Source organism: Parambassis ranga, chromosome 18, assembly GCF_900634625.1.
Source record: "Parambassis ranga chromosome 18, fParRan2.1, whole genome shotgun sequence".
Taxonomy (NCBI): domain Eukaryota; kingdom Metazoa; phylum Chordata; class Actinopteri; family Ambassidae; genus Parambassis; species Parambassis ranga.
Window position 1 is genome coordinate 5,769,180 of NC_041038.1, and position 24,592 is coordinate 5,793,771.

A 24,592-nucleotide genomic window follows, 5' to 3' on the forward strand; every position below is an offset into this window, starting at 1 on the left:
GGCAACACCTCTCCTCGTAATGACAACTTAACAGGTAGGACCGCAGCTTTTATTCTCATACACACATGTGTATCTGTTTTAAAGAGACACTGTAATGCAGTGTTGTTTAAGCTCACAGTATTAGCATTATTAGCATGCTTGTACGCTTACACACACCTGGACCTTCTGATTCCTGTCTATCTAGCAACAATGATAAAAGTGACAAGGAAGGTTCATATTCTCTGGTATGCAATGAAATTTTTGAAAAAATGAAATTTTAATGAAAAGCACACAGATCTGGAGCCTGTAAGATTAATTCATAATACAGTTCATCTTTACTGTATGCAGACAGATGAACTGCTGATGTAAATGTATCTCCTTTTTACATTGAAGTGCCATTTTTTATCTGAACTGATGCGTACAATAAGTAGCTGTAAATGTTGTGCCATGGACCAGTAGGCATAAAGTCATCTTCTTTTTACCCCGTCTTTTGAGACAATCTAAGTTGAACATCAGTACTTGTAACGTTTTAGTGTTGTTACCCACAACACGTTGGTGCTTACAACACTCTTGTTCTTACACAGAGAGGCTTAAAACCACAAGCTCAACTTTGTTCACTGTGAAGATATCATGATATGATAAAGCAGGCCTTCAGTGTAGTCTTGACCCACACACAGCAGGAGGTGTTTGGACCTCGCTGTCGTTATGAACTCTGCAGTTTGTGGTGTATTTCTGTTGTGTATGTGTTGTATTTGGACAATACGTTAGATGAAGAGTTTGTTGCTGTTGCTATTTTTTGACTTCCTTCGATTTTGTGACCTTCTTTGACATCTGCAGAAGGAATGAGGTCAACAACGCTTTTCTGTCTTTTCTATGTTTGTTTTTTTTCAAAGTTAGGATGTAAGACTCGAGTGCACCTAGGCCCGAATTAAAAAAAAAACATCTGTAGTTACATTTGTCAGTGATCGACATGAAAACCAAAGCTTCAAGAATAAGAATGAAGTCAGGTTGCTGGCCTACTTAAACAGGCTTCACCACATACAGTAGAGTCGGTGTGTTACATTCTCTGTCTGGATGTAGGGGTGAAATAAGGCCACCGAAATGTATTTTAGGTTTCAGGAAGATTCAAAGAAATAATACAAACTCAAACTAAAGGTGCCTTAGGAGTCAAAGGTGATTAGGGATTAGGTCTGTGACAGTGTGATCTCTGTGTGCAGGGCTTGTGACATTGCATGGCTTCTGAACAGGGACTGTATATAGTGTTATAAACTCAGAGCAGGATTCATGTCTACGACCCGGATTAGGCCTCAGAATCAGTTTTATGTGTACACTTATTGTCTTGATTTAGTTTCTGGATTTCATTTCACACATTCTCCACCTTCAGGGCATGGTGCAGCTGCCACTGAATGATTCAGGGTTGGTACACTGTGTTTCGAATACCTGTAGCGCAGGTCCTAGTTTTATGGTTGAAAAGCCAAACTTTGCGTCATATTGTTGAACCTTCTTGTGTCAAACAATACCTCGCATGACATGTGACTTTTTTTTTTTCACCAGCGGTTTTTGCTTTGCCACTCGCTCTGCCATGAAGCTGTGGCTGGTGAAGCATCCGGAAAACAGTTGTTGTATGCATAGTGTCTCCCTTGTGAACCATGGAAAAACGTTGCTCCCTCTCTGTTGTTGTGGCTGCCTCACAGACAGTGATGTGACATGATCACATGTACGAATCTCACAGAGGATTTCTGCATTATTCTTTCAGCAGAGACAAAAATAATAGTACTTTTTTTGCTTCTCTAAAACACACATTTACTATAAAACTGTGCATAGAGTGTGTGGGCGTTACAGCACGGAGCATCTCCATCCATACTGTCAGACTGTTAAAGTCTATCAGAGACATTTCCAAGAGTTTAAATTGAGGCAACTGGACTCAAGGATTGTTTTTTGAAGACGTTTCGCCACTCTCCCAAGTGGCTTCTTTAGTTCTGCGTGTGTGCATGTTCTATCAGAGACAGGTGCCGAAAAGCCGCTTTGAGGGTTTATTACGTGTACGTTTAATTTTTGGTCACATATTCTTTCATAGCACTACATCCAATATGATTTACAGTGTGTAACTGAACTTTGTCGTGTTTTTAGTGCTGCTTTGTAATGACAAACAACAAAAACTGAGGTTATGCGTGCTACAGCAGTGCAGAGATACCCAGTAGTTACAGGTATGTGATTGTTATTGGTTATAGATAGATAGATAGATAGATAGATAGATAGATAGATAGATAGATAGATAGATAGATAGATAGATAGATAGATAGATTATAACTAATATACACCACCACTCATTACCAGTTTCTGTCGGCTTTCAGAGCTGTCACGACTTGATGAACGCTATTAGTTAGGATTATTGAATAGAAATTGATGATGCAATGTTTTTGTATGGAGAGTAATGATCTTGTAACTTACTTACTTACTTCATTACTTTATTAATCCCCGTGGGGAAAGTAAGTTAACTTGTTTTATTCTAACAAAATGCATAAATACGATCTAATAAATAACAGTTGAGTCATATGTATAGTCAGTATTATATTTAGCTGTATCACTGAATCACTTTTTAACTCACATATCGACAAATTTCTTTTTGCAGTGTTTGTTATTATTTGGAGCTGTTGTACTGTGAACGTTGCATCTGTTTAGAGGGCTACTATGAGTTCCGCAGTCAACAAACAGGCCACTTCGTACTGCTGGGATTAAAATGGATGCATCAAAATGTCCGATTTTGAAAATAGGTTCTAGAGCAACACTCTTATAAGGCAGCTATTTACACTCCAATTTGCAGTTTCAAAACTTTCATGTTTTGCTGTAATTTTTATTTTATTTTTTTTTTGCACCATGTTGTCGGTAAGACGTTGTTATCGGCACATAAAATAGCTTTAAAATGAAATATCAGCTATCACCCAATAAGATGGAGATTATTGGCAGAATCTGCTAGCATAATTGCCATAATTTGGCAACACCACAAGTTTTATTACCCAGTTTAATAAGTTAAAATATGAAGAAGCGTAATCTTCACTGCATTTAGGTGGAAAAAATATCTAGGTGTTGTCACAGGCGTTCATCCAATGTGAACAATATCGGCATAGCGGACATCATAAATTTATTATCGTTCATGACTAGGATTTTTCAAAGTCTTACTTTGATCTATTGATGGGCCACAAATATTACAAATTCTGTGTCTGAGCACAGGTTTTTTTTTTTTCCTAGAGAGAAGGACGGCTTTCGGAAACAGTTGACCCCTGTGACCTTTATTCAAAATGAAATTTATTAAGTACAAATTCATTAACTCTAAAGCAGGATTCTTCCATCTTCTTTCATAATTCAAGCTTTGGGACACAATAAAGGAAAAGTTCATGTAATTAATGGTCTAATGTGCATATTTGTTTGCTGCACTGTGACACCACGCAGGAAAAAAAACAAAGAGTTTGAAAAACAGTAGGTGCTATCAGCTGCTTGACATCTTTTCATATCTCGTCACACTACACTCTTATTAACTGTGATCTACTATACTGGGAGATGACAGATGTAATAAATCAGTGCTGCAGCATGATTATAGATTAATGCTCACAAACCTGCTTCAGTAGAAATGCACATCTATAGGAAGGTTTACCATATTGATAAATGATCGTCATGAGAAACTGACATTAGAGCAACACGCACATTGAAGCTGATTGAAAGACACGTTTTTATAAAACACGACGAGGTGTCTGAACATTTTCTGGCCTGTGATCTTGTTTTTAAGTGAAACTCTCTTTTCAAGCAGTCATGTGATTTTTACGTTTGTTTTATGTTGTAAGTGAGCGATGGAGCAAGCAGCAAATACATAAAAAGGAACAGTAAGCCATATTTCCAACCTTATAATAGTTGATCTTCAAATATCATTTTAACAGTTTTAGAGCTTTTTCGCCAAAGCTGTGTCAAACATTTGAACAAGTTATAAGTACATGTCAGATAAAAGAATCCGCTCGGTGTTCAGTGACCTGATTTGGATTCAGGTACACTTTTATCTGAGTCTTTTTGATTTTCACCTTAGATGTCTTCTGCATTTATTCTTTGTATAAAAAGGCATTAAAGGAAAAGGAAACTTGTCTCTCCTATGATGAGAGATGGAGGGCAGTTTCACTTGTATGTCGGTATAATACAGTATGTACACTGTCATGCTCTTTAGGTACTTTCTCGTCACCTCTGTTATGCATACAATTAGCAGTTGCACAGAGTCATCATCTTATTATCGAAGGACGATGTTGTGCTATTCTGCAAACACCTATCCGTAATTTAACTAGTGGTGTGACGGCCAGACCTTTATGTAACAGTCTGTTTGTAGATGCACAAGGTTTCTCTTTATTTGCCGGTTGAATTCGTCCATTCTTTTCCTCTGTTCCCGTCAGTCGTCTCTTCTTCTGTCAACTGCGGAAGACAAATGGAGAGACGACTCGGAGGAAAAAAAACTCCACAAGTGCTTGTCTCTTTCCCCCTCCTCTGCTCCCACAAGGTTTTACGGTGAATTTGAGAGAAAACAAGAGAAGCGTCTCCCCCGTACGCACTCCTCCGCTCTCCTCCTTCCATCCTCTCACATCCTTTCATTCACACATTTTTCATTCGGCTGCAAACATGAATGTGTACTCACAAACAGGAGACGCAGACAAATTATCTGGTTAAAGGATAAACTTACTACTTAATGTCTACACTTTGCTAAGTAATATTTAGTCATTATTTTAAAAAATACATTCTTTTTTATTTTTTATTTCTTTTTGTAGTAATTCTGTTCATAGGTTTGCAGTGATATTTATTCCTTCCACGTTTTCTCCTTAAATATAAGCAATAGTTTAGAAAGGGTTAAAAAAGTTTCAAATTGACACATGAAACCATGTTAGCGGGGCAATTGATGAGACAAGAAGAGTGTCGGAAATATTCATTGTTTTTTGTGCATTTTTTAGACATCTGATATATATTGTAACTCGGAGCAGCTGAATTTCTCTCCTCGCCATCAGTCAGCTGCATATTAGAGAGAGGCAAGGATTTATCTGTCTACTGATGACTTCATAGCAACATTTAAAATGTGTAATACAGTGATGCTGACAATGCTGACCATTACGGTTTAGAATCCATCCAGTGATGCCATTCTTTCCTACAGTATTATGCTAATATTGAGGTTGCTCTGTCAGACATAGTTTGTCTAGTCTGGTTACCACATAATTATCTACTGTGCATGTTAATGCTGAGGGCACTTGTACTGTATGTCTCACAAACCTCAGTATTAACATGACCACCTACACACACTGACACTGCACAAATATACCTTTGATTGGGTGGATTGTAAACAAGGACAGTGAGGAGGACATTTGTTTTATTTCTTTATGTAGCACGTCATTTTGTGACTCTATTCAGTTTCGAATGCTCGCGCTTGTGTTGCAAACATGGCCTTTGTTTTTGAGCAAGGTGAAAGTAATCTTGTCATGTCATACAAGGAGTGTATGGAGTAGAAATGTTCATGCTACTCACACTTGATGCTATTGCAAATTATTTTTTATTTTACCTTTACACATTTTTTCTCATAAATTGACATTGCAAGGTTTGTATGCAGTGTGTTTTTCAGAGTACTGAGGATTATTAAAAATTGCCGATCAGTACTCTGTGAGGACATCTGCCTCTATGTGGTCTTCTGCTGCATCTGTCTCCCGGGCTCGTGATCAGAGGAGGACAGAGGAGAAGTGGCATCACTCATCTGGGCCACAAAGTTAATGTTGCACTGCCTTGGTCAGTCACAGCTAGTAGATTTAGATGCTAAAGGATGTGTCCAACTAAACTAATATCACAGAAGTAACTTGACTCTGTGTGTGTGAGGTCACTGAACTTGTTGGTTTGAGAACCTGTCAATGGTTGTGTTTGAGGTTGAGTGGGTGCTTAAGGGCTACAATGTGACATTACAAAAGGTAAAGGACTTAATACACGTTAAAGGTGTGCACTGTTTCGAAGCGTGAGCGTGTGGGTGGGTGAGTGGGTGGAGCTGCAGGGTGTTTAGAGGGTTCCCTGAACCTCATCGTTTGTCGCCGTCTTCCTTCCTGTTTCATTCTCTCTCACTTCCTGTCAGCTGACTCAGCCGGAGAATCTTGATCTGGTAAACATGTATGCTACCGCCTCTGCACATGCACTCTCACACACACAGACGCGTGCATGCACGCACACACACACACGCACACACACACACACACACTTGAAAAATGTACTGTATGTTAACCACACAAAGTTACGTTACATACATCTAGATCTACATACAGACTACAACATGTATAAAGTTTCTGAGACACATTCATTTAGGTAAAATAAGTAGAAAGGAACTGAAAGACGATTTGAAAGAAGACGAAAGACAGGACAAATGCACTTAGTGAGAAAGAGAGACACAGACAGATAAGGACGGGCAAAGAGACGGAAAGAGAGACAGAAAGATGGAGGAGGGGGGCAGAGAGATAAAGATAGCTGAAAGGAGGGAGATCCGTCAGCGTTTGTTTCCTCAGGATGTGGTTACCACGACGACGCAAAGGCAGAGAGACAACATCACTACCCGCTGGTCCTCTTTGACACCTGCAAGTGTGTGTGAAAGTCAGAGTGTGTGTGTGTGTGTGTGCATGTGTGTACGTGTGTTTCAGTGGGTAACTAAATTAAGTGTATGTGTGTGTGTGTGTGAGAAAGTGGTCTGTATATGGGTGCTTGTGTGTGTCCATTTTGCTTTCTTTTGTGATAGACAGCATTTGTGTGTGCCGCCAAAGGATGTACAGCAAAGGGAGAGAGACAGAGAGATACATGTGGGACTGACTGTGTGAGAGGTCGAAAATCTGAGGAGGGAAATAATTAGAGAAACCTTCGAGACGGCAGAGAGTAAACGAGTGAGAAAGAATGATGAGGAGGACCAGGGAGGCGAAAAGAAAACATGAACAACAGCGGATGAGCACATGTGAAAAGGAAATTAAGCGCCAAGGACTGGTAAAAGAAAAACCTCATAGTGTTATTTGTCTCTTCATCTCATCTTACTTGGTTCTCTCTCTTTCTGACTCACTCAGTGTCCTATTTAGAACAGAGTGTGGTTTCAAGAAAGAAAGAAGCAAAACCGGTGAGGACTTAAACTTTAAATGCAGTGCTATGTCAATATCTATTAGTGAATTTAGTGAAAATTTTAAATGAAAATAGTTTCAATCTGCGTTTATGGCATAGAAGCGGTTTGCTTAGCAGAAGGTTGAGGACATTCTCTTCAGTTGCTTGGCCTCGTGTTCTTGTGTTTTTCTTGAGACTTGCAGACATTGAAAATCGTGTCTGATAATCCGCCGCACCGAGGTGTTAAAATGAACGCTCAACAAGAATATCAATGCTAAGCATGATTTGGCATTTTTTAAAAAGATGACTGAAGCTTTACATCTGTGGTTGCTTCTAGTGTTTTGGGCTAAAGGAGGATCACCAACATGTGTTGCATCATTCTGCGACCCAGTTTTAGTGACTCGGCTACACCTTATCATTTGCTTTAGTTTGGTAACAGCAAAATTGTGCAAAAACATTGTTAAGAAAAGGCAGCAGTGTGAAAATATTGATATCTATGATGATAGGTAAACAAACAGCAGTAGGAGGAGTACATTTTCAGCAGGTGACAAAAATAATGATCGCCAGGTGATCGCCAATCACAGACTGACGATCCAGGCAAGAGATGTGACATGTCATTTAGCTTGACCGTGACCACTGACTGAAAATACAACATAATGTAATATATGTTGGATGTTTGACCCTCCAACTACCTACTTTAAAACTTTAAAAAGAGCACTAGTTACTTGCAGACTGTTTTGTCAGTATTAGCTTAGCTTAGCTTTCCTCTGGCTGGAAAAGATTTGACCACGGAAATGGGAATTAAATCAAAGTCGGCTCTTTAAATTTGGTATGTTGACTATGCGCCTTATGTTGAAGTTGAAGTTTCACAGGTCCTGATAAACGTGGACAGACAAAACAGGAAGACAGGAAAAGCAATTATAGGTCTATAATTATATAAATATATTATATTTATTCTATTATAATATTATTTACTCCCATGTCAGAAGAAGAACTTCTGAACAGCCACTCTCTGTGTCCTTTCGCATTTTTTGCACACATGCAGGTAATTATGTTCCGTTTCAATGTCTGTACAACGTGTTGCTGCAACTATAACTATTTTAAACTACTCCATATTTTTTGTATGTAATATAAAATATGATATGTAGTCGTTCTTCTTGTCTGGCCCTCAATCAAACTTATGAAGTGTTAATGACTGCATCTATTTCTGTCTCTGTTGTAGGCACTCTAGCAAAACCTATTGAGCCATCATGGAGGATCGTTCATCCACGCAATCCTTCTCCAACCTACACCATCGCCATCGCCCATCCTTTCCCCTCACCTTGCCCAGCTTGCAAGTGACTGAGGTGGGTTACCCGTCCTCTGAGCCTGGCCAGGACTCCCTGGAGCCATATGGAAGTCAAAGGGAAGAATCTACAACCTCCTTCTTGACATCAACTTCTTCTTCTGGGGCAAGGAGGGGAAGCAGTGACAGAATCCTTCTGAACACCAGTGTCAGCAGTCTCGATGCGAGTTTAGGAGGCCATATTGATGGAAACAATGGGTTAGGTGGCCATTTTGAGGAGTCTTGGTACAGTAGCAGCAAAAGAGCAGAAATTTGGGATGATGGGGAGAGCTGTGAAAGCACCACAGACGAATTACATGGAAAAAGTGGTTGCTATGGAAACACAAATGATGTTTTTTACATGATGAGTTGTGCAAATGATGAAGGAGTCAGGTGTAGAGTTAGAGCAAACTATGATAACTATGCACATGTTAGCTGCGAGGCTAAAAGTGAAACAGTTTACAACAGGGAGAATAACATTAGCCACTTTACTAAACAAACTGCTTCTTACAACAGAAGTAGTGCAGGGAGCTTCAGTGACAACAATGATTATTGTAGGACGGATTCAAGAGTGAGCGATGATTGTTTGAGGATGGAAGAGGATTATGGGTCCAGCTGTGGCTCAGGTGAGGATCAGCTTCAACCTGTAGAGGCTGAAGGACCTTGGTTCAGTCAGGGAGAAGGCAAGTGGAGAGGAGCAGCAGAGAACCACACTCTGCCCTCAGGGGGCTTCCCACAGCGATCACTCTTCAACAGCAGGACATACACTCAGAAACTGGACTCCTTCTCTGAGGCTTTCCTCTCCCAAAAAAAGAGAAGATTCCCTCTGATTCCCAATGTTGATTCCTCATGGGAATTTGGAGTAGGGAGAGGAGAACCGCCTGCATTGGTCAAATCGAGGCAAAGCTGTGCCTTCGACTCAGACTCCTACCTTCCTCCCTCCTCCACATCTTCTTCCCCCGCTCACCCGTCTCTCCCTTCTTTCCCCTCTCCTCCCACATCGTCTCACCTCATGTCTTCAGTTCTCAGTCCTCCTCCTACACCTTTACCTCCTCCCTCCCACTCGCCCTCCAAAGTGGACTCTCCCAGTGCATTCAGTGGACATTCTGTCTGCCAGGGTGGAGAATCACTTGGTATGCTTCAGTTTTTTGCTTCCCGCCTTCAGTCTTCACCTTCTGTCCACTCCCCTGGGATGATGTGGAAGTTTCCACTGCTGCCACACTCCTTTCCACAGTCATCAGGTGGCCCCGGCAACGCTGAATGCAATCAGAGATCTTCCCATGGTGAGGACTACGGCAACGTCACAGGTGAGGTATTTCAAGTATACGTTTAGGGGGTATGTGAAGTTGTTTAAATAACCCTTGTTTTCCCCCTTTACAAAAACCGCAGGTTAATACCCATATGTAAATTTACGGGACGTGTGGGTTTTTGTAGGTGTTCTTGTGAAGTTTCCCGTTTCCTACATGCAAATGAGTTTCACTTTTCACCTTTTACACCATTTTCAAAAACTGTAAAGTTCACGCCGTAAATAGCATAGCGTGTCTATGCTTAAGAGCTCATATGTTGATTCTTACAGACTGATTTTGTGCACAATTGACTGTTATGACAGTAAATTATGGACCATTGTCTGTCAAAATCTTTAGTGTGGACTCACTGTAATCATGACTCTCCCTTTTTCCATAATGGTTACATTTCTCTAGCCCCACACAACATTCTTCAGACCCCTGAATCATCATTCCCAACTTCTTCATCCCATCACCCATCCCTCCACCCATGCAGAGCCCTCTGTTCCACCAGCAGTCCATCACCACAGACCTCCTTCCATCTTTTATCTCGTCCATCGCAACATCATGAGGCAGCTGACAAGACAGCTCCTTACATAGTGCCCCATAAAATAAAGAATGGACCCACTAGTCTGAACTTATCACTCCTACAGGTACAGTATGGCATGTTTATCAACACAAAATTTCCATGCAGGACCTGTAATTAGAATGTATTTTATTTATTTGGGCTAATTTTGTTAAGTAAAACATGTCTTGTGTCTATGGTTTGTGGCTCTTCAATGTGTTGAAAAGTCACATTTGTACTGTGGCCTGTTGCCAGGTTTGCACCTTGCCTTGACGTCACCCTTCCATAAACAAAACTCAGGAGATGTGTTAGCGAGGAGGCAGGCAGCGCTTGCTACAGCTGGAGATGCTGTGCAGACACAGTGGGCGGATATCTAAATGGTTCTTTGTCAAGAAATTACGATAGTTCCAACTGCATTACTGCTTCTAAAACCACAGCCATAGTCTGGGTTTTTATTTTTAGACATGTTGAACAGATAAAGCGTGAGAATAAGATGTAACTGCATGTTTTTTGGCTGCAAGTGGGTCTCCTGCCTCCGAACAAAACTCGTGTATGTGCGGAAGAAGACTGTACAAATGCTTTCAACAATTTTCAATTGTACAAACAACACATATATATACATATAAACAAAACATATATGTTTTCTATGTACTCTTGCAGCAACAAGCCTCCCCAGCCTACAATGGAACACCATTTCCCAGCATTTTTCACTCTACCAGGGGTCAGAATAAGGGCCGCTACACTCCTCGGCCTCTCCTCAATCCAGTTCGCAAGGGGACAGGACTCTACTCCTCCCTCTTATCTCTCCATCACAGAGAACAAGGAACCTCACATGGAGAAGAGGAGTGCGGCGTGTTACCGTAAGTAAATTGTAGTATTCTCACTGATGAACAGCAGTGATCAGACTCATTTTGCTTGCCTTTTTGTTTCCCTCCCTCCAGACATGTCAACGTGGGTCCTGATTTCCAGGCTGAACTTCCTCCCTGCTTTGCGGATAAAGACTGCTGGTCACAAGAGGAAGAATCCTCTAAGGAACAGTTGCTCTGGAAACCATGGGATAAGCTGGTGGATAGTGGTAACTTACAGGACCAAGGTGTGTCTCAGGCCAAAAGATAGTGATGGTTTGTTATGCGTGTGTATCGAAGAAAACTAATGACTTAAATCTGCTCCTCTATTGTATGTGCACAGTGGAGAAGCTTTTGTCCATGTGCAGTTCCAGCTGCATACCAGGAGGGGGCAGTAACACAGAGCTGGCTCTGCACTGCCTGCACTACTGCCAGGGAAATACAATGGTAAGTGATACTACTGTATACTACACCCACGCATTCTTGCTCATCTACTCATTGTTTTGTTATATTCCACATATTCTGTCTTTGGTAGCATGCATTCTTCATCTGTATGTTTACGCAATCCTCCATCCCTCCCTCTCCCCTCCTGTTCAGGCCACACTGGAGATGCTGCTGTTCTCACAGCCCTCACCAACAGGAGACTACCACTACTCAGGTAACCCTCATGTTGGTCTTGTGTTCCCTGTGCCTGCTGAAAGCACACCTAATGCTTATAATTCTAAAGAAGCTAAAATGTTTCTATAACTACAATGTGATGTCTGCATTATGTTAGACTCAGATTAGCCTAATTTTCCTGATTATGGTACAAAGGTACAGATTGCATCCAGGCAAAAGTGCTTGAAATAGTATTATTTACATATGTAGATGATTAAATATACATTATATATACACACATATCTATATATATTGCACCTTTAGTGTTTCTCTACAACAGTCAGCCATTGTGTGGACAATGTGACTCAGCAAAGGAGGAACCATTCCCACTGTGTGTACAATAGAGGGCATTGTAGAGGCCCTCTGCTTTCACCACATGGCATCCTCCCCCTCCCTTTCACTCTCTGTTTCTCTTGTGCATTTAAATCCACCAAGAACCATGTAAATTATCGTCTCTATAGTAGTGTCTTTTCAGGTGAGTATATTCCCATAGACCAGTGACATTGCTACATTTTTGAGCTCCCCTGACAACAGTTTAACAGTTGTTTAGATGTCTCACATTCCTGGCATTTTCCCTGACCTCCCTCCAGCTGCGATGCTCTGAATCACTTCAGTTTGGTTCTGCCAGAAAATGCCCCCTGTCTGTCTGAGGCCTGCTGAATGCTGTGGAAAAAATACACACACTTTAAAAGTAGCACTTCTAATCTTTATCTTAGTGTCTGGCTGCTACATGACTTTTCTCTGCATTAGTTGGCACACCCCACATTTCCTAATGATCTTGTGGTATTTATCCCTTTTATTTGCCATGCACTCATTCTCCCACCCCCTCTCCTCTCTTGGACAGGTTCTGATTTATGGACAGACGCTGAAAAGAGTCTCTTCAGTGCAGCTCTGAGGACATGTGGAAAAGACTTTTCACTCATACAGAAAATGGTAAATTTGTGTTTTAATTGCTAATTATTCTGCATTCTTTCAGTTGCCATTTTCATTGTGAATATGGCTGTGTCTGTGTCTAAATGGGGCTATTTTTATAGTCATGTTTACATTTCCGTGTACTTTACTTAGCTGCACTCAGCCGTAAAACCAGCTGCTGACCCATGTCTGTGGCTGAAATCAACATGTTGAATAGAAAATAGAAAGTCGGGCATTCATAGTCAGTGGTTTCCCCTCTTCACCACTTTTTGTTTTGCTTATTGTGTCAAAGTGTTTGTTTTGGTGGTTCTTCAGCATTACATAAAGGTGAAGCAGTGCACTGAGTGTTCTTTTTCTTGCCTCTACCTGTTCAGTTTTGGTGACACCCTGTACTTGAGTGGGAGTGGCACACTGAGCTGCACAGAAAAACAGTAGTGATGTAAAGGAAACAGAATAAATATCCAGGTCAGGCTGGGGTTTTTATTCAGGATAAATGGAAATGAACTCACCTGAAAGCAGTGGTTGCTGTAGGTGTGGTTGCATTATGAAAGGGCAATAAAATGCACAGATACAATGGGAAGATTTCCTATTAGAATCAGAATCAGAATCAGAATCGTGTTTATTGCCATGTAAGTTAAGGGGATTTACATTACTAGGAATTTGCCTTAGTGATTGGTGCATACAAAGAACATATAATAATTAACATGAAATAAGATAAAATTAAGGTAAATAAACTAAAGTAAGGCTAAATTGACATGGCATAACAGACATACAATGAACAGAACATAAAATGAGTGGCGGATGTAATGGTAAACATAGACCCTTAAAGAACGAATGGAACAGTGTAATAATGTAACAAGTACCACATGGGTTGGTGAGGTGGTACTAGTGTACAAGTAGTGCAAGATGGAGTAAACAGTGCAAATAGTCATCAATATGCAGTGACCATACTAAAGTGACCTTGTGAAGTGACAGTGCAGAGCAGTGCATTATCTTGCATGCTATTCAAAATACCGGTAATAGATGAAAAGGGTCAAATCCACATTCTGAATAAATAATTGGAGTCAAGTTAGTATGGTTTAAGCGGTTTTTAGAGATTTTATAGTGTGCTTAATGACATGTGTGGGTGTGTGTGTTGCAGGTGAAGACTAAGTCAGTGTTCCAGTGTGTGGAGTTTTACTACCTGAGCAAAAAGCTCCTGGACAAGCAGACAAAGCAGAAGGAGGAGGAGAACAAAGAAGGAGAGCTGGAGCAGCAGAAAAATGTAAGAGCTTTCATTCTCTTTCTGGTAATGATTCTGTGTGATTCCCTGGTGTTACAGAAAAGAAAATGAGGGAATGGTTTGAGATAATGTGATGTATTTCCTTGTTAAAATGCATTATTATCCAATGTATGTTTTAATAGGTGACGCCCATCTGTCAGCCAGTAGCGAGACAGTTTTCATTAGAAGCAGTGGTTCCTGTTCCGCCACTGGCCAGCTTCTTCCCCTGCAAACTCTGTGGCAAGTGAGTAGGACTAGTCATACTAAAGGAACCTGCCCACACAAACAGTTTGTGTTTGGCTTCAGGGTGAACCAACAGATGGTTTACATTTTCTCTTTCCTCTTTGCTCTAGAATGTTCTATAAAATCAAGTCCCGTAATGCCCACATGAAGATCCACCGCCAGCCTCAGGAGGACTGGGCCGACCGGCGGCTGCAGCACCAGCTTCTCACGCAGCGCCTTGCCCTCAGCCATTCTGCCAACCTCTTGCCCAGCTCAGGCAGTAATCTACTCTCAACCCAGACTCCAGTCCGCACGTTTCCTTCCCCCGGTAGCAGTATGGACAATATCCACAACACCATAACCAATAGCAACCCCATAACTCCAAGCAATGCCAATGACCTCGATCCAGCTTTGTCATATGGCAACACCGCTCCTCAGAACTCTCATGTTATCCCCAATATTGATAACTCCATTGCAAAGGAGCCAGGCACTGTCCTATCGTTTCCCCAGTCATGGGGCTCTTTTGGACACCATGTGGACCAGACTACCTTCTACTGCCAACCAAAGGGGCAAGAGGACATAGGAGCTGGGACAGTGGGTGGAAAAGAGCCAGTTAACTGGCAGTAGTATTCACCTGTCCTAAAGGTGTTAGGACCACTGTGAAATGAATACAGGTAGCTTTAATTGAAACTTCTTACACAAACTTCAGTACTTTTTTATTTTTGTATTTTTTTTCAAACTATTTTAGAACAGATGATATTTTTAAGTGTTTTGATGTAAACATTGTATGTAATTGTCTGGCATATTTAATGTTTTTATACTTTCAACATATGAATAAAATTTTTGTAACCTGCTTCCTATTATTTAAAAAAAGTGTTGATGAGATTTAGACGTGCTACTATCGCAAGACTCACCGTTTCCCTTTGTTTCCAGTTTTAATGCTAAGCTAAGCTTAGCAACCTGAGAGTGTATCTGTATATTCAACAGACATAAACACACAAACACGGCTCTTCTCTTTAGCCTTCTGTTGATTTTTGCACAGTTCCTTGAAGAAATAATGTCAGCTAAATTGTTTTCCATTTCCAAAATGTTCAAACATAACTGAAGCCTCACAAAGATCAACTATCATGATTACACACATCCCCAGACACACACACACAGTTTGTTGAAAGGTTTTGATATAACACCATAATGGGCTAATATTGACCTTGGAAGACCATCTCCTCTCTTACAGCTGTCTGAGTGCCCAGAATTGTCCTGTTGATGGTTAACTACAACGATTTGTGTGTGTGTGTGTTTGTGTGTGTGTTCTGGAAGATGGAAAAGGACATTGTGTATGTGTAGATGGGTAGTGTGTTACAGGTTGGCTGTCCAAGAATAATTTCAAAATGGGGGAAAAACTGTAAAACATTACTCTAGAGAACAGTAAAGAATATCTGTCAGAAATAAGGGACCTTTGTAGCAAAAGGTAACAATGGTCTTTAAAGCTGAAACATTCCCTCCCCCTGACACCATGTCACACCATGTCCAGCACAGTTTGTCTGCCCTATTTTCTGTGCATGTGTGTTTCCTGCACCACTATAAATGTGATGTCTGTGGTGAAGTTTTTGTTCAGGTGCATTTTGTATGGCTGGTTAATTAAACACATCTGTGTGGCTCTCACATTAGTCAGCTGAGTCCTGATGTCACAACGTAGTTGGTGATATGTCAAGAGTTTGGTTGTAGTTACTATTAATGCCAGAAGGGGGAGATAAAAGTTTTGCTCTGCAGCTCGAAGCAATGTTGTGTCCCTGATCCTCTCCGATAATCCTTAGGAACAAAGTGTTTACACATCCTCGTACTGACGAGGGGGAAGATAAGAGTCACACTGGCAACCAGCAGAGTCCAACGATGGCCTTTTTCTGAAAGAGAGAGTATAAGCACGTAGTTAAAGTAGGGAGAGGGAGACTAGACCAATGTGGACAGAGAAAGGGGGGTAGAGAATAAACAAAGAAGTTACTGAGCAGCGGCCATTCACCTATTTGTAGTGAGCGGCACTTTGCCAGTTGACTGAGCTCATGAACCCATCACAGTCCAAACCCACTTTCTCTCCTGCTGCTTCTCAGGACAGGAGCGGCAACATCAATAAAACACACAGCTGAACTCTCTCCAACATGGTCACAAGTGATATTGTTAATGAAATCATCAGGAATACACAGGAGCTGTGTTCTTTTCAAAGCCATGAATAGGCTTGTTGTGGCACAGAAGGTGCATTATCATCTATTGGAATGAGTGATAAAGTAGAAATCAGCCTGAACAAAAGGTTCAAATCTTTAACTTTTATCCCCTGCAAGATAATGCACAGAGGGCAGAGTGTCATTGACACAGTAGGAAGTCTGGTTCTTTAGTGGTTGGAAAGTCATATTACTATGGAAATGTATCTTGTGTCTTAATGTGTCTTAATGTAATTTGAAGAATTGATGCATTAAATGGTTGTAAATATTAGTGTCTGTGTATCCTAAAAGCAGGCGGGGCGGCAGCCTCTCATGTCAAACACTGATAATCATGATGTCGAACAGAAGGCTGGGCCTCAGTGTGCTACTGACCCATGTAAATAAAAAAAATACACACACCCTTCAACTGCTTTAAGTACACAACATGACAGTAAAATTTCTTTTAGTGTGGCCTGTAGCTACATGATGCAACTGTGTTTTTAATGGCGGCATGTGAGAAACCACACCCTTTAAATCACACCCTTTAAGACACGGTGGGGCTAGAGATGAGTGGAACCGGAGGACAAAGAGCGAGAGCGTTACGATTGTAGTTCAGGTTATCAGAAATTATCAGACTTCTCGTCTCAAGATCACTCACTAACCCCTTTGAACACACCTCTGATTTGCTCATTTATTTCTGCCCCTGTCAACATTCAGGTTGATGTGAATGTGTCCTCTCACGTATGTCTGTATATTGACACAGACTCTGTTATCTGGCCCCGATAAGAGAACAAACAAAAGTTGAGAAACAATCATGAATTTGTGTTTGTGACTCTGTGTCGAGACCCAGCATGTAACTGCGTCTGTGTCTTACTGAACTTCTGTCCTCTCATCACCACAAGGTCAATGTAGACAGGGACGCTAAAATCTTCCAGAGTTCACATTTATTACTGACTTCACTGCTGTATAAAAGTTGAATATAAAGCTTTAGTGTGTCTCTCCCTTTATATGGAATGCAATGTCCTCACAGGTTTTTGTACTGTGTGACTGTGAGATAAAAGCATGGTAGTCTATTGTCCACATTACAAAGCAGGACTGAAAGGAACCCTTTTAAGAGTCTGTAATCGAATCCTGTGCTTTTCAGCTGTTTCCTGATCCAGAGATTTTCACTCCCTTCTCACTGTGTAAACTATTCTGCTTTAAAAAAAGGAGATTAGAACTCAAATGTATGCAGATTTATTTACCGTAACTTTTTTAAAATTGTATTCTGTTACATTGATCAGATTCTGTCACATAAACACTGCCTCGGTGGTGCCTGATGAAGCCCATTGCATTCTGGGTGTTGAAGTATTTTTTTTTACCTTTCTTGTCAAAATGCAGCATTGCAGCAGCTCTTTTCTCTGGCAGGTGTAGCACAACAAAGTTTATGACAAAACTGATGTAAGCTGTCTGGTTGTAGGTGTTGACTGTTAACTCCCTTCTGCCATCTCAGATGACAGGTCAAATTGTAATCAATGCCTGGTGTGGGGTCATCTTACCACAGGTATTCTTTACCTGCTGTCCAGATATCTGCTGGCTACACTGGAAGCCAGGAAACATTAGCAACAAGCTGTCATCAGAGCTTATTCTGACTAATTTCAGTCCACAGTTAAGCCTGCCAGAAAATGGCCAATTCTATATAAAAAATATTTATCGTCCTGGAAGGGCAGAAACAGTCCAAATGGAGTTGCCCCTTGAAATTGCTTAGCTAATCTGGTTATTGATCATATCAGTGATACCAAAACATAATAAGGGCTACACTTGTTCAGCTCTGTTTACATGTATTCTTTAATATTTTGCCATGTATAGTAAAAAGAAGTAGCAAAGAAGAATGTATTCATTTTTAAAGCACTTTGTTACATTGTGTTCTTATAAATATTTTAAACACATATGTTTTATGATGTAATTTTATTGTATTTATTGTATTTGTGCGTTGATATTATGTAATGTTACGCAGGGTTTCGTTGGTCTCGAGCTCTTTAAATGGTGCCGCTCGGTGCGTGCTGTCATACCCTCCCCTCTGATTGGCTGAGGGCGGAGGGGGCGTGGTCGGTTGCGTCATGCCAAAGAGAGGGATGAAAGCTTAGGAGAGAGAGAGCGAGAGAGAGAGAGAGTGATTAAGTGTAGAAGGCAGGCGCAGTAGCAGACTCCTATATCCGCCAGACGGAGACGGACGGTGCCAGCTGCTAGCTAACTTAGCCACAGTAGACAGTTAGCAACTAGCCTCAGAGTCCTGCCTCTTTACTACATATGAGGGACTGAGCAGGAGAGAGAGAGGGAGTGTGCGTGTATGACAACGTGTGTGTCGACGCTTTGAGCGCCCGGTCGGCCGTCCCGAAGTGTCTCCGTGTCTTTCAGTGTACCTGAGTGTGCGTGTGGGCAAGTGTGTGTATGCGTGCATGTGTGTGTACACATAAACCCACCTATCTCCCTCTTCCTCTTCCGACCAGCGTGTCTGTAATAGTCTCTCTCTGTGTGTGCGAGGTTAGCAAGCAAAGAGGAAGCACACCTATAAACACTGTCTGATAGTCGACTGTTTACACTCGGTGTCCGGTTACTTTCCAGCGGATTCACATCATTTACTGATACCGACTAAGCACCAGCATGTGAGTACTGACGGGTAACGTGTGTGAGTATGAATGAGTGTGTGTGGCTGTCATTCACTGCATTTGATTGAACCACTTCCCCTTTGCTTCAGAGGGACTTCATGACCAACTTGGTGAGCGTGTGTCTGACTGCCAGCGTGTTACCAGATGTATCACGTGTTGTCATTCAGGCTGTCAAAGTTGCACAGTTGTCCCTGTGAATCTAAAACTTGTTAAGAAAGTACAAATCGGCTTCATTTATATGTCCTAAATTAAGTTTAGTTTGATAATTAAACTGTTGGAGTGTTTTATAGTGCTTGCATGGACTTAACAACAAATTCTAACTTTAATTGTGATGTTGTATTAACTTCATGTGGCTGTTATCACTGTAGTAATGACACTCACAGCATCCTAAAGAATCTGTTAACACTGAGGTTATTTTACTGGAGGGAGCTACACCAGGAGATGACTACATTCCCCAGTATGCCTTTGTAAAACAGTGTGTAATATGTGTTTACAGGTTAGAACCTGCAGGTTTGTGGTTGTCATCTTGTAAGCTGCACATAGAAGAGATTGTTTTCTCACACACGTTTGTCATTCCAGTTGTTTACATGCAGCCATGTAAACAACTGGTACTCTGGTAAATAATATATTACAGCAGGTTTAGTTTGTGTTTCGTCTTCTGCCACAAATGTTACGTTGTAGTTGAGAAGCACAAAGTAAAAAAGAAGTTTGGCACTAAGCATCAGTCCATCATTTGAGACTACCAAGCAACTCTTAAGCGACTTATCTTTCTGTATCCATGTCCAAAAAGTACTTGGGCTGAATTGTGTTGTGTTAGTGTGCATGTAAACATTCACCTGAGTTCTGTAATGCAGGCACGTTCTCTGTGCTCCTTCACCTTCGAGCCACGTGTATCTGTTGTGTCAGAATCATTTGGCTGTTTGCTCATTGTCGATTAGGCTTGTGCAAAATCGTATCGTGTGCAATTAATCGCCAGAAAAACTGTCACCGATTAATATTTGCCACTTATCGATTACGGCGATTAGTCGCGAGACGTACTCTCACCATCACCCTCAAGCGCACACGTGAGCCCACAATAACAATAATGGCGGAAGACAGTGGTATTCAGTTAAATGATGCGGAGCAGCACGTTCCTAACAGAGGTTCAATGTCTGTCACCATAAGCCGGAGTACGAAGAAAGCCGAAGAAAGCCGAAGAAAGCGCGTCGAGGCCACAACGCCGGCTACAGCTGTAGTGTATAGTGCTGCGCACGCATACGCGACATGCATTAGGTGTGAAGCGTAGAGCGTTGGTTGTTGCCATAAAGTTACATTAAATGTTTGCTTCATTATTATTTTGAAACAGTTTGTGCATTGTGCATCTGTTATCAATACATATTTCAAACATGGCTGGTTTGTGCCTAATCACTATTTACCAGCTTAACCTGTTAGAATGAAGTAGTTAACTTGACTGATGATTTGTCAGTATCATTTTAGAACAATTTGGTGATTTAGAGTCAAAAACATGTAAGTGCAATTGTCATCAATTAACCACCTTTGCGTCAGACATGCTGAGCAGCTGTTCCACCTCAGAGCTCAGGGGAGGCCCAGCGAAAGCTGTTCAATGATCAAGTGAAAGACAGATACTTTGATGAGTTATAGAGGCAACAGGGGTGTGCAGGCTGTTGTCCGAAGCCTCTTTAGAAGTCACTGTGCTGGAAGGACGTGTTTTTCACATCAGCGTTATTTATAGTGTAGTATTATTAGTTAACACAAAAGGCGGAAATGTTGAAGGTGGCTGTGGTTCATTTAGTACAGTTTTGAGATAATCAAGTCAAGTGGGTTTGGATGCACATTGAGTAAAATCTCAAAGTGCATTTGTGTGTGCATGTGTGTTGCACTGCACTGGTGGTGTAATCATAAAGGGTCAGATGGTTCAGCTGATGGACACCTCTCATCCTCAGTGGTTGCCATCTTGGCTGAAAGATGTGTGATACGAAATGAACCAAGCCTTGCAACCTTAAATCAACCTGTGACAAATCAAAATGTCTGCCATGGCACAGCTCTTTCTATTACACAGAACACCTGCATTTACATTAAAAATGTTGCAATGTCATTTTAGTCCATTTGACTTTGCACTTAAGTTCGGGCTGTATTTGACAGAGATCAAGGACAGTATCATATTTGTATGAGCAGATCTGCACTCTATGACATGATATAAGAAAGCTTTTTTTAAACCATATTTACTGAAATCTCTTTTAGTGTAATGTTGAAGAAAAGTGCAGAGAACATTTCACTGATCCTTTCCTTTTCATACTGCTAAGACACCTTCCACTTATTTGGCAATTAGGCAAGCAGTAAACACAAATAGTGCCATTAAACTAGCACCAATTACCTTGTGAAGGCTGTGATGTATTATGTATGCTCCCTCACACCTCTGCTGAGGTTTTTAATGTATCTGTCAGACACATCTTGGCAATAGAGGAACCCTGAAGAAATATTGACTTTCCTTTCTCCAACACAAAAATGGAAACTTTTCATAAAATCACTCTCACCACTCAGATGCATGGCAAAAGTCCTTCAATAATGAGTGCCTAAGTCTTTAAAAGTAGAAAGTGCACAGGAGTTATTTAGGAATTCTGTCAGGAATCTTGTTTTTCCAGCATAGTGTGTCCTGACGGAGACTGTGTGTAGCAGCAGGAGGATGGAACATCTTGTTGACACAGCTGGAAAAGGTGGCTGATGCTGAGTGACAAAGTAAAAGACAAAGGGCAGCTCTAACTGTCTTCTCAGATAGTGTAAAAACAACCATTTGGCTTCATTTATATGTAAGATTACAGCTGAAGAGTTACAACTTTTGTTTAGTACTACAGTATCAGTGCCTTGTTGAAGTATTACTTTTCTCATTAAAGGAAAGCAGAGTGTTTTTTGTTGTCCACACTGCTTGTGAATTCATAGCCATGATCTTGGCGTGACATTCTGACCTTTTTATGGCACCACAAACCCACTTTTTAGTCCAGTCACAAGTCTTTGTCTTCCTGACACAGTCAGCTGCGCTCCTGCTTTGTGAGCTTGTATTGCTCGTGTAATACATCTTTTTAAAATCTTTTTTTTATGATGCTCTAACTTCATACCTAAACATTAGCTTGTTATTGCGTGATCTTTGAATCTTTGACCAAAGTGTGTTCATTTTGCAGGGAATGAGGACACAAACTGACCTTTGCTCCATGTAGTCACATTTTACCTTCAGACCAAGGTACAGGCCTTTAATGGAACCATTACAAAAATGTTTTCATGTTTGAAGAGCCTGGTGTGTTTTGCTGCCACGGTTTACCCACACACACTCCTCACTTCAGCCTATCAGGTCACAGGCAGGTAGGACAGAGGAGCTGAGCTGGAAGAAGGAAGGAAGGCAGTGTGGATGAGTGCACATCCATTTTCCACCTGTTGTGAAAAAGATCTGTTAACACTTGTTTCTTCTGTCAAGCTGAGACTAGCGGTGGCAGGTGGTGAAAGTGTCAGCAGTTTGAGCTGAGCTGGATCATTAGCATACTTGCCATCCACAAGAACATGTGGAACATGCATACAAAAACATCACAAAGGACTAAATGTTTTATTAAAGACCAACACATCCTCATACACTATGACTAGAATAGATCAGAAAAGCAGCCCTAGTCTGTCTAGCTTTTGACTGAATTAGTGTATATAAGGATTTATATATAAGGATAATATAATATATAGTATATAAGGATGCGGCTTTCTTGTAAGCAGAAAAGGCTTGCTGTACATCAGCCTGATGTTGGGTGAACCCAGTCACTGTTGTAACAGCCAGCCTTACTTTTAAACCCCAATTTTAATCAGCTGTTTTAATGCTTAATCCCAACCACAATTTCTTTCTGCCGCTGACTGTTGCAACTTTTCAAAAGTTGCAACAGTCACGAAACACTTAAAAATAAATCTGGCATCAGGGCTGATGTGAACCTGGGACTTCTAGGTGAAAATCTGCTTGGGGTTGGAGCCATTCACAGCTCCTCCTTTTGCTTAATGCAGACTTTTACAACTTTATACATGCAAATGCTCATTTGTTTACATGTACAAAAAAGTGATTTTGTGTGATTGTGTGCCAAAGTTGCTTATATTTATGTCGAATGGCAACATAGATAAGTGACCATAGAACGGATTAACAAGGCTTTAATGTTCGATGCAACCTTTACCTTTGCGTCAGACATGCTGAGCAGCTGTTCCACCTCAGAGCTCAGAGGAGGCCCAGAGGGAGCTGTTCAATGATCAGGTGAAAGACAGATACTTTGATGAGTTAGAGGCAGAAGGGATGTGCAGGCTGTTGTCCGAAGCCTCCTAAAAGTCACTGTGCTGGATGGACGTGTTTTTCACATCAGCGTTATTTATAGTATAGTATTATTACTTAACACAAAAGGTGGACATGTTGGCTGTGGTTCATTTAGTACAGTTTTGAGAGATTTTACCCAATGTGCACCAAAAAACATTTTAAACACACATATGTGTTGCACTGCACTGGGGATGTAATCATAAAAGGTCAGACGGTTCAGTAGATGGACACGCCAAACTTGCTGTTGCCAGATAAGTGACCAAAGAACGGGTTAACAAAGCTTTAATAGAAATGTATTGATTCTGTATGTTCTCTGTAGTGATAACTGCACTGAGGACAGTCAAAAATCCAGGGAAGTCAGTTCAAAGTGATTAGAGGTAACATGAGATGAATAACACCACACAAAAAAGGAAACTGCTGTTATCAAAACACATTAAACTTCCCGCCTTGGCTGCCACTTCTGTATGTGTTGTGCCCACAACAGTTTAGTCACAGATTAACTCATATTCAGTTTGTTGTGGGAGATGGAACCACCTCATGCTTCTTTTATGATAAAAAAACCACACAGCGCACGCTGGCTTTTCCTGCAGTGATAACAGTTAGATGTGGCTGTGATCATATATAATATTAGGTATTACACTAATGCTGGCAGAAAACCAGGTGTATGTGTTCGCCCTGCGGTTAGCCAATTAGGGCAAAGTTGAGGCTATGAAGCTAGCTATCTGTGCTTGTGTGTCACAACATCACAGACAAAACAGAACTTTGATCTATAAGAAGTTAATGTATGAACCAGAAGTCACGGCTGTTCTTTTAACGCCAATTGCTCCAAGTGGCCTTTAACCTTTATCTTTAGCAGAGGAGTGTATGACGTGATGCTGCTGTGCTGTCCGGCAGCTTTGAATAATGGAAATCATTTGTTTTTGGAGTACAGAAAGAGACTGATAACAGAGAGGAAGAAGGTCATGGTGTTCTTTTGGCAATAAAACATCTACATTCCATTTTGGCTTTTATTTAGTACTGTTGTGTTTCCAGTTTAGGGTGGGGAAGAGACACACTAACCATGCTGTTCCTGAGACTGATTTACATAACAAAATATTGTGAAATGTCCCAGACTAAAACTTAACATAAATTGATACCTGGAGGAAAACGTATTGCTTTTAATGTGCTTAAATACTCTTTGTTCAACATCTGTGACTCCCTGTGTCACTTTGTATTTCAACACAAAAGTTCATAGCTACAACAATAA

The 24,592-nt window shown here is 41.0% G+C and overlaps 2 protein-coding genes across 5 annotated transcripts in view; both read left to right on the forward strand.

Annotated features, from left to right (window-relative positions):
• On the forward strand, positions 1-15,068 carry LOC114451148 (uncharacterized). Of its 3 annotated transcripts, XM_028429718.1 has the most exons (12): positions 6,467-7,002; positions 7,080-7,129; positions 8,333-9,741; positions 10,135-10,370; positions 10,943-11,142; positions 11,224-11,375; positions 11,471-11,574; positions 11,725-11,785; positions 12,629-12,717; positions 13,838-13,960; positions 14,101-14,201; positions 14,311-15,068. In XM_028429718.1, the coding sequence occupies exons 3-12, from the start codon at positions 8,361-8,363 to the stop codon at positions 14,804-14,806; spliced, it is 2,943 nt and encodes a 980-aa protein (XP_028285519.1). In that variant the 5' UTR covers positions 6,467-7,002; positions 7,080-7,129; positions 8,333-8,360; the 3' UTR covers positions 14,807-15,068. The 3 variants fall into 3 exon arrangements, with proteins under 3 accessions (XP_028285521.1, XP_028285519.1, XP_028285520.1); XM_028429720.1 differs by lacking the exons at positions 6,467-7,002; positions 7,080-7,129 and adding an exon at positions 1-34; XM_028429719.1 differs by lacking the exon at positions 7,080-7,129.
• A 3,446-nt stretch (positions 15,069-18,514) lies between these two features.
• Positions 18,515-24,592, forward strand: part of pcxb (pyruvate carboxylase b) — a 223,082-nt gene continuing 217,004 nt past the window's right edge. For both annotated transcript variants that reach the window (XM_028428835.1, XM_028428837.1), the window contains exon 1: positions 18,515-19,016. In XM_028428835.1, the coding sequence (XP_028284636.1) occupies positions 19,015-19,016 (2 nt within the window). In that variant the 5' untranslated portion in view covers positions 18,515-19,014. The remainder of the gene's footprint in view (positions 19,017-24,592) is intronic.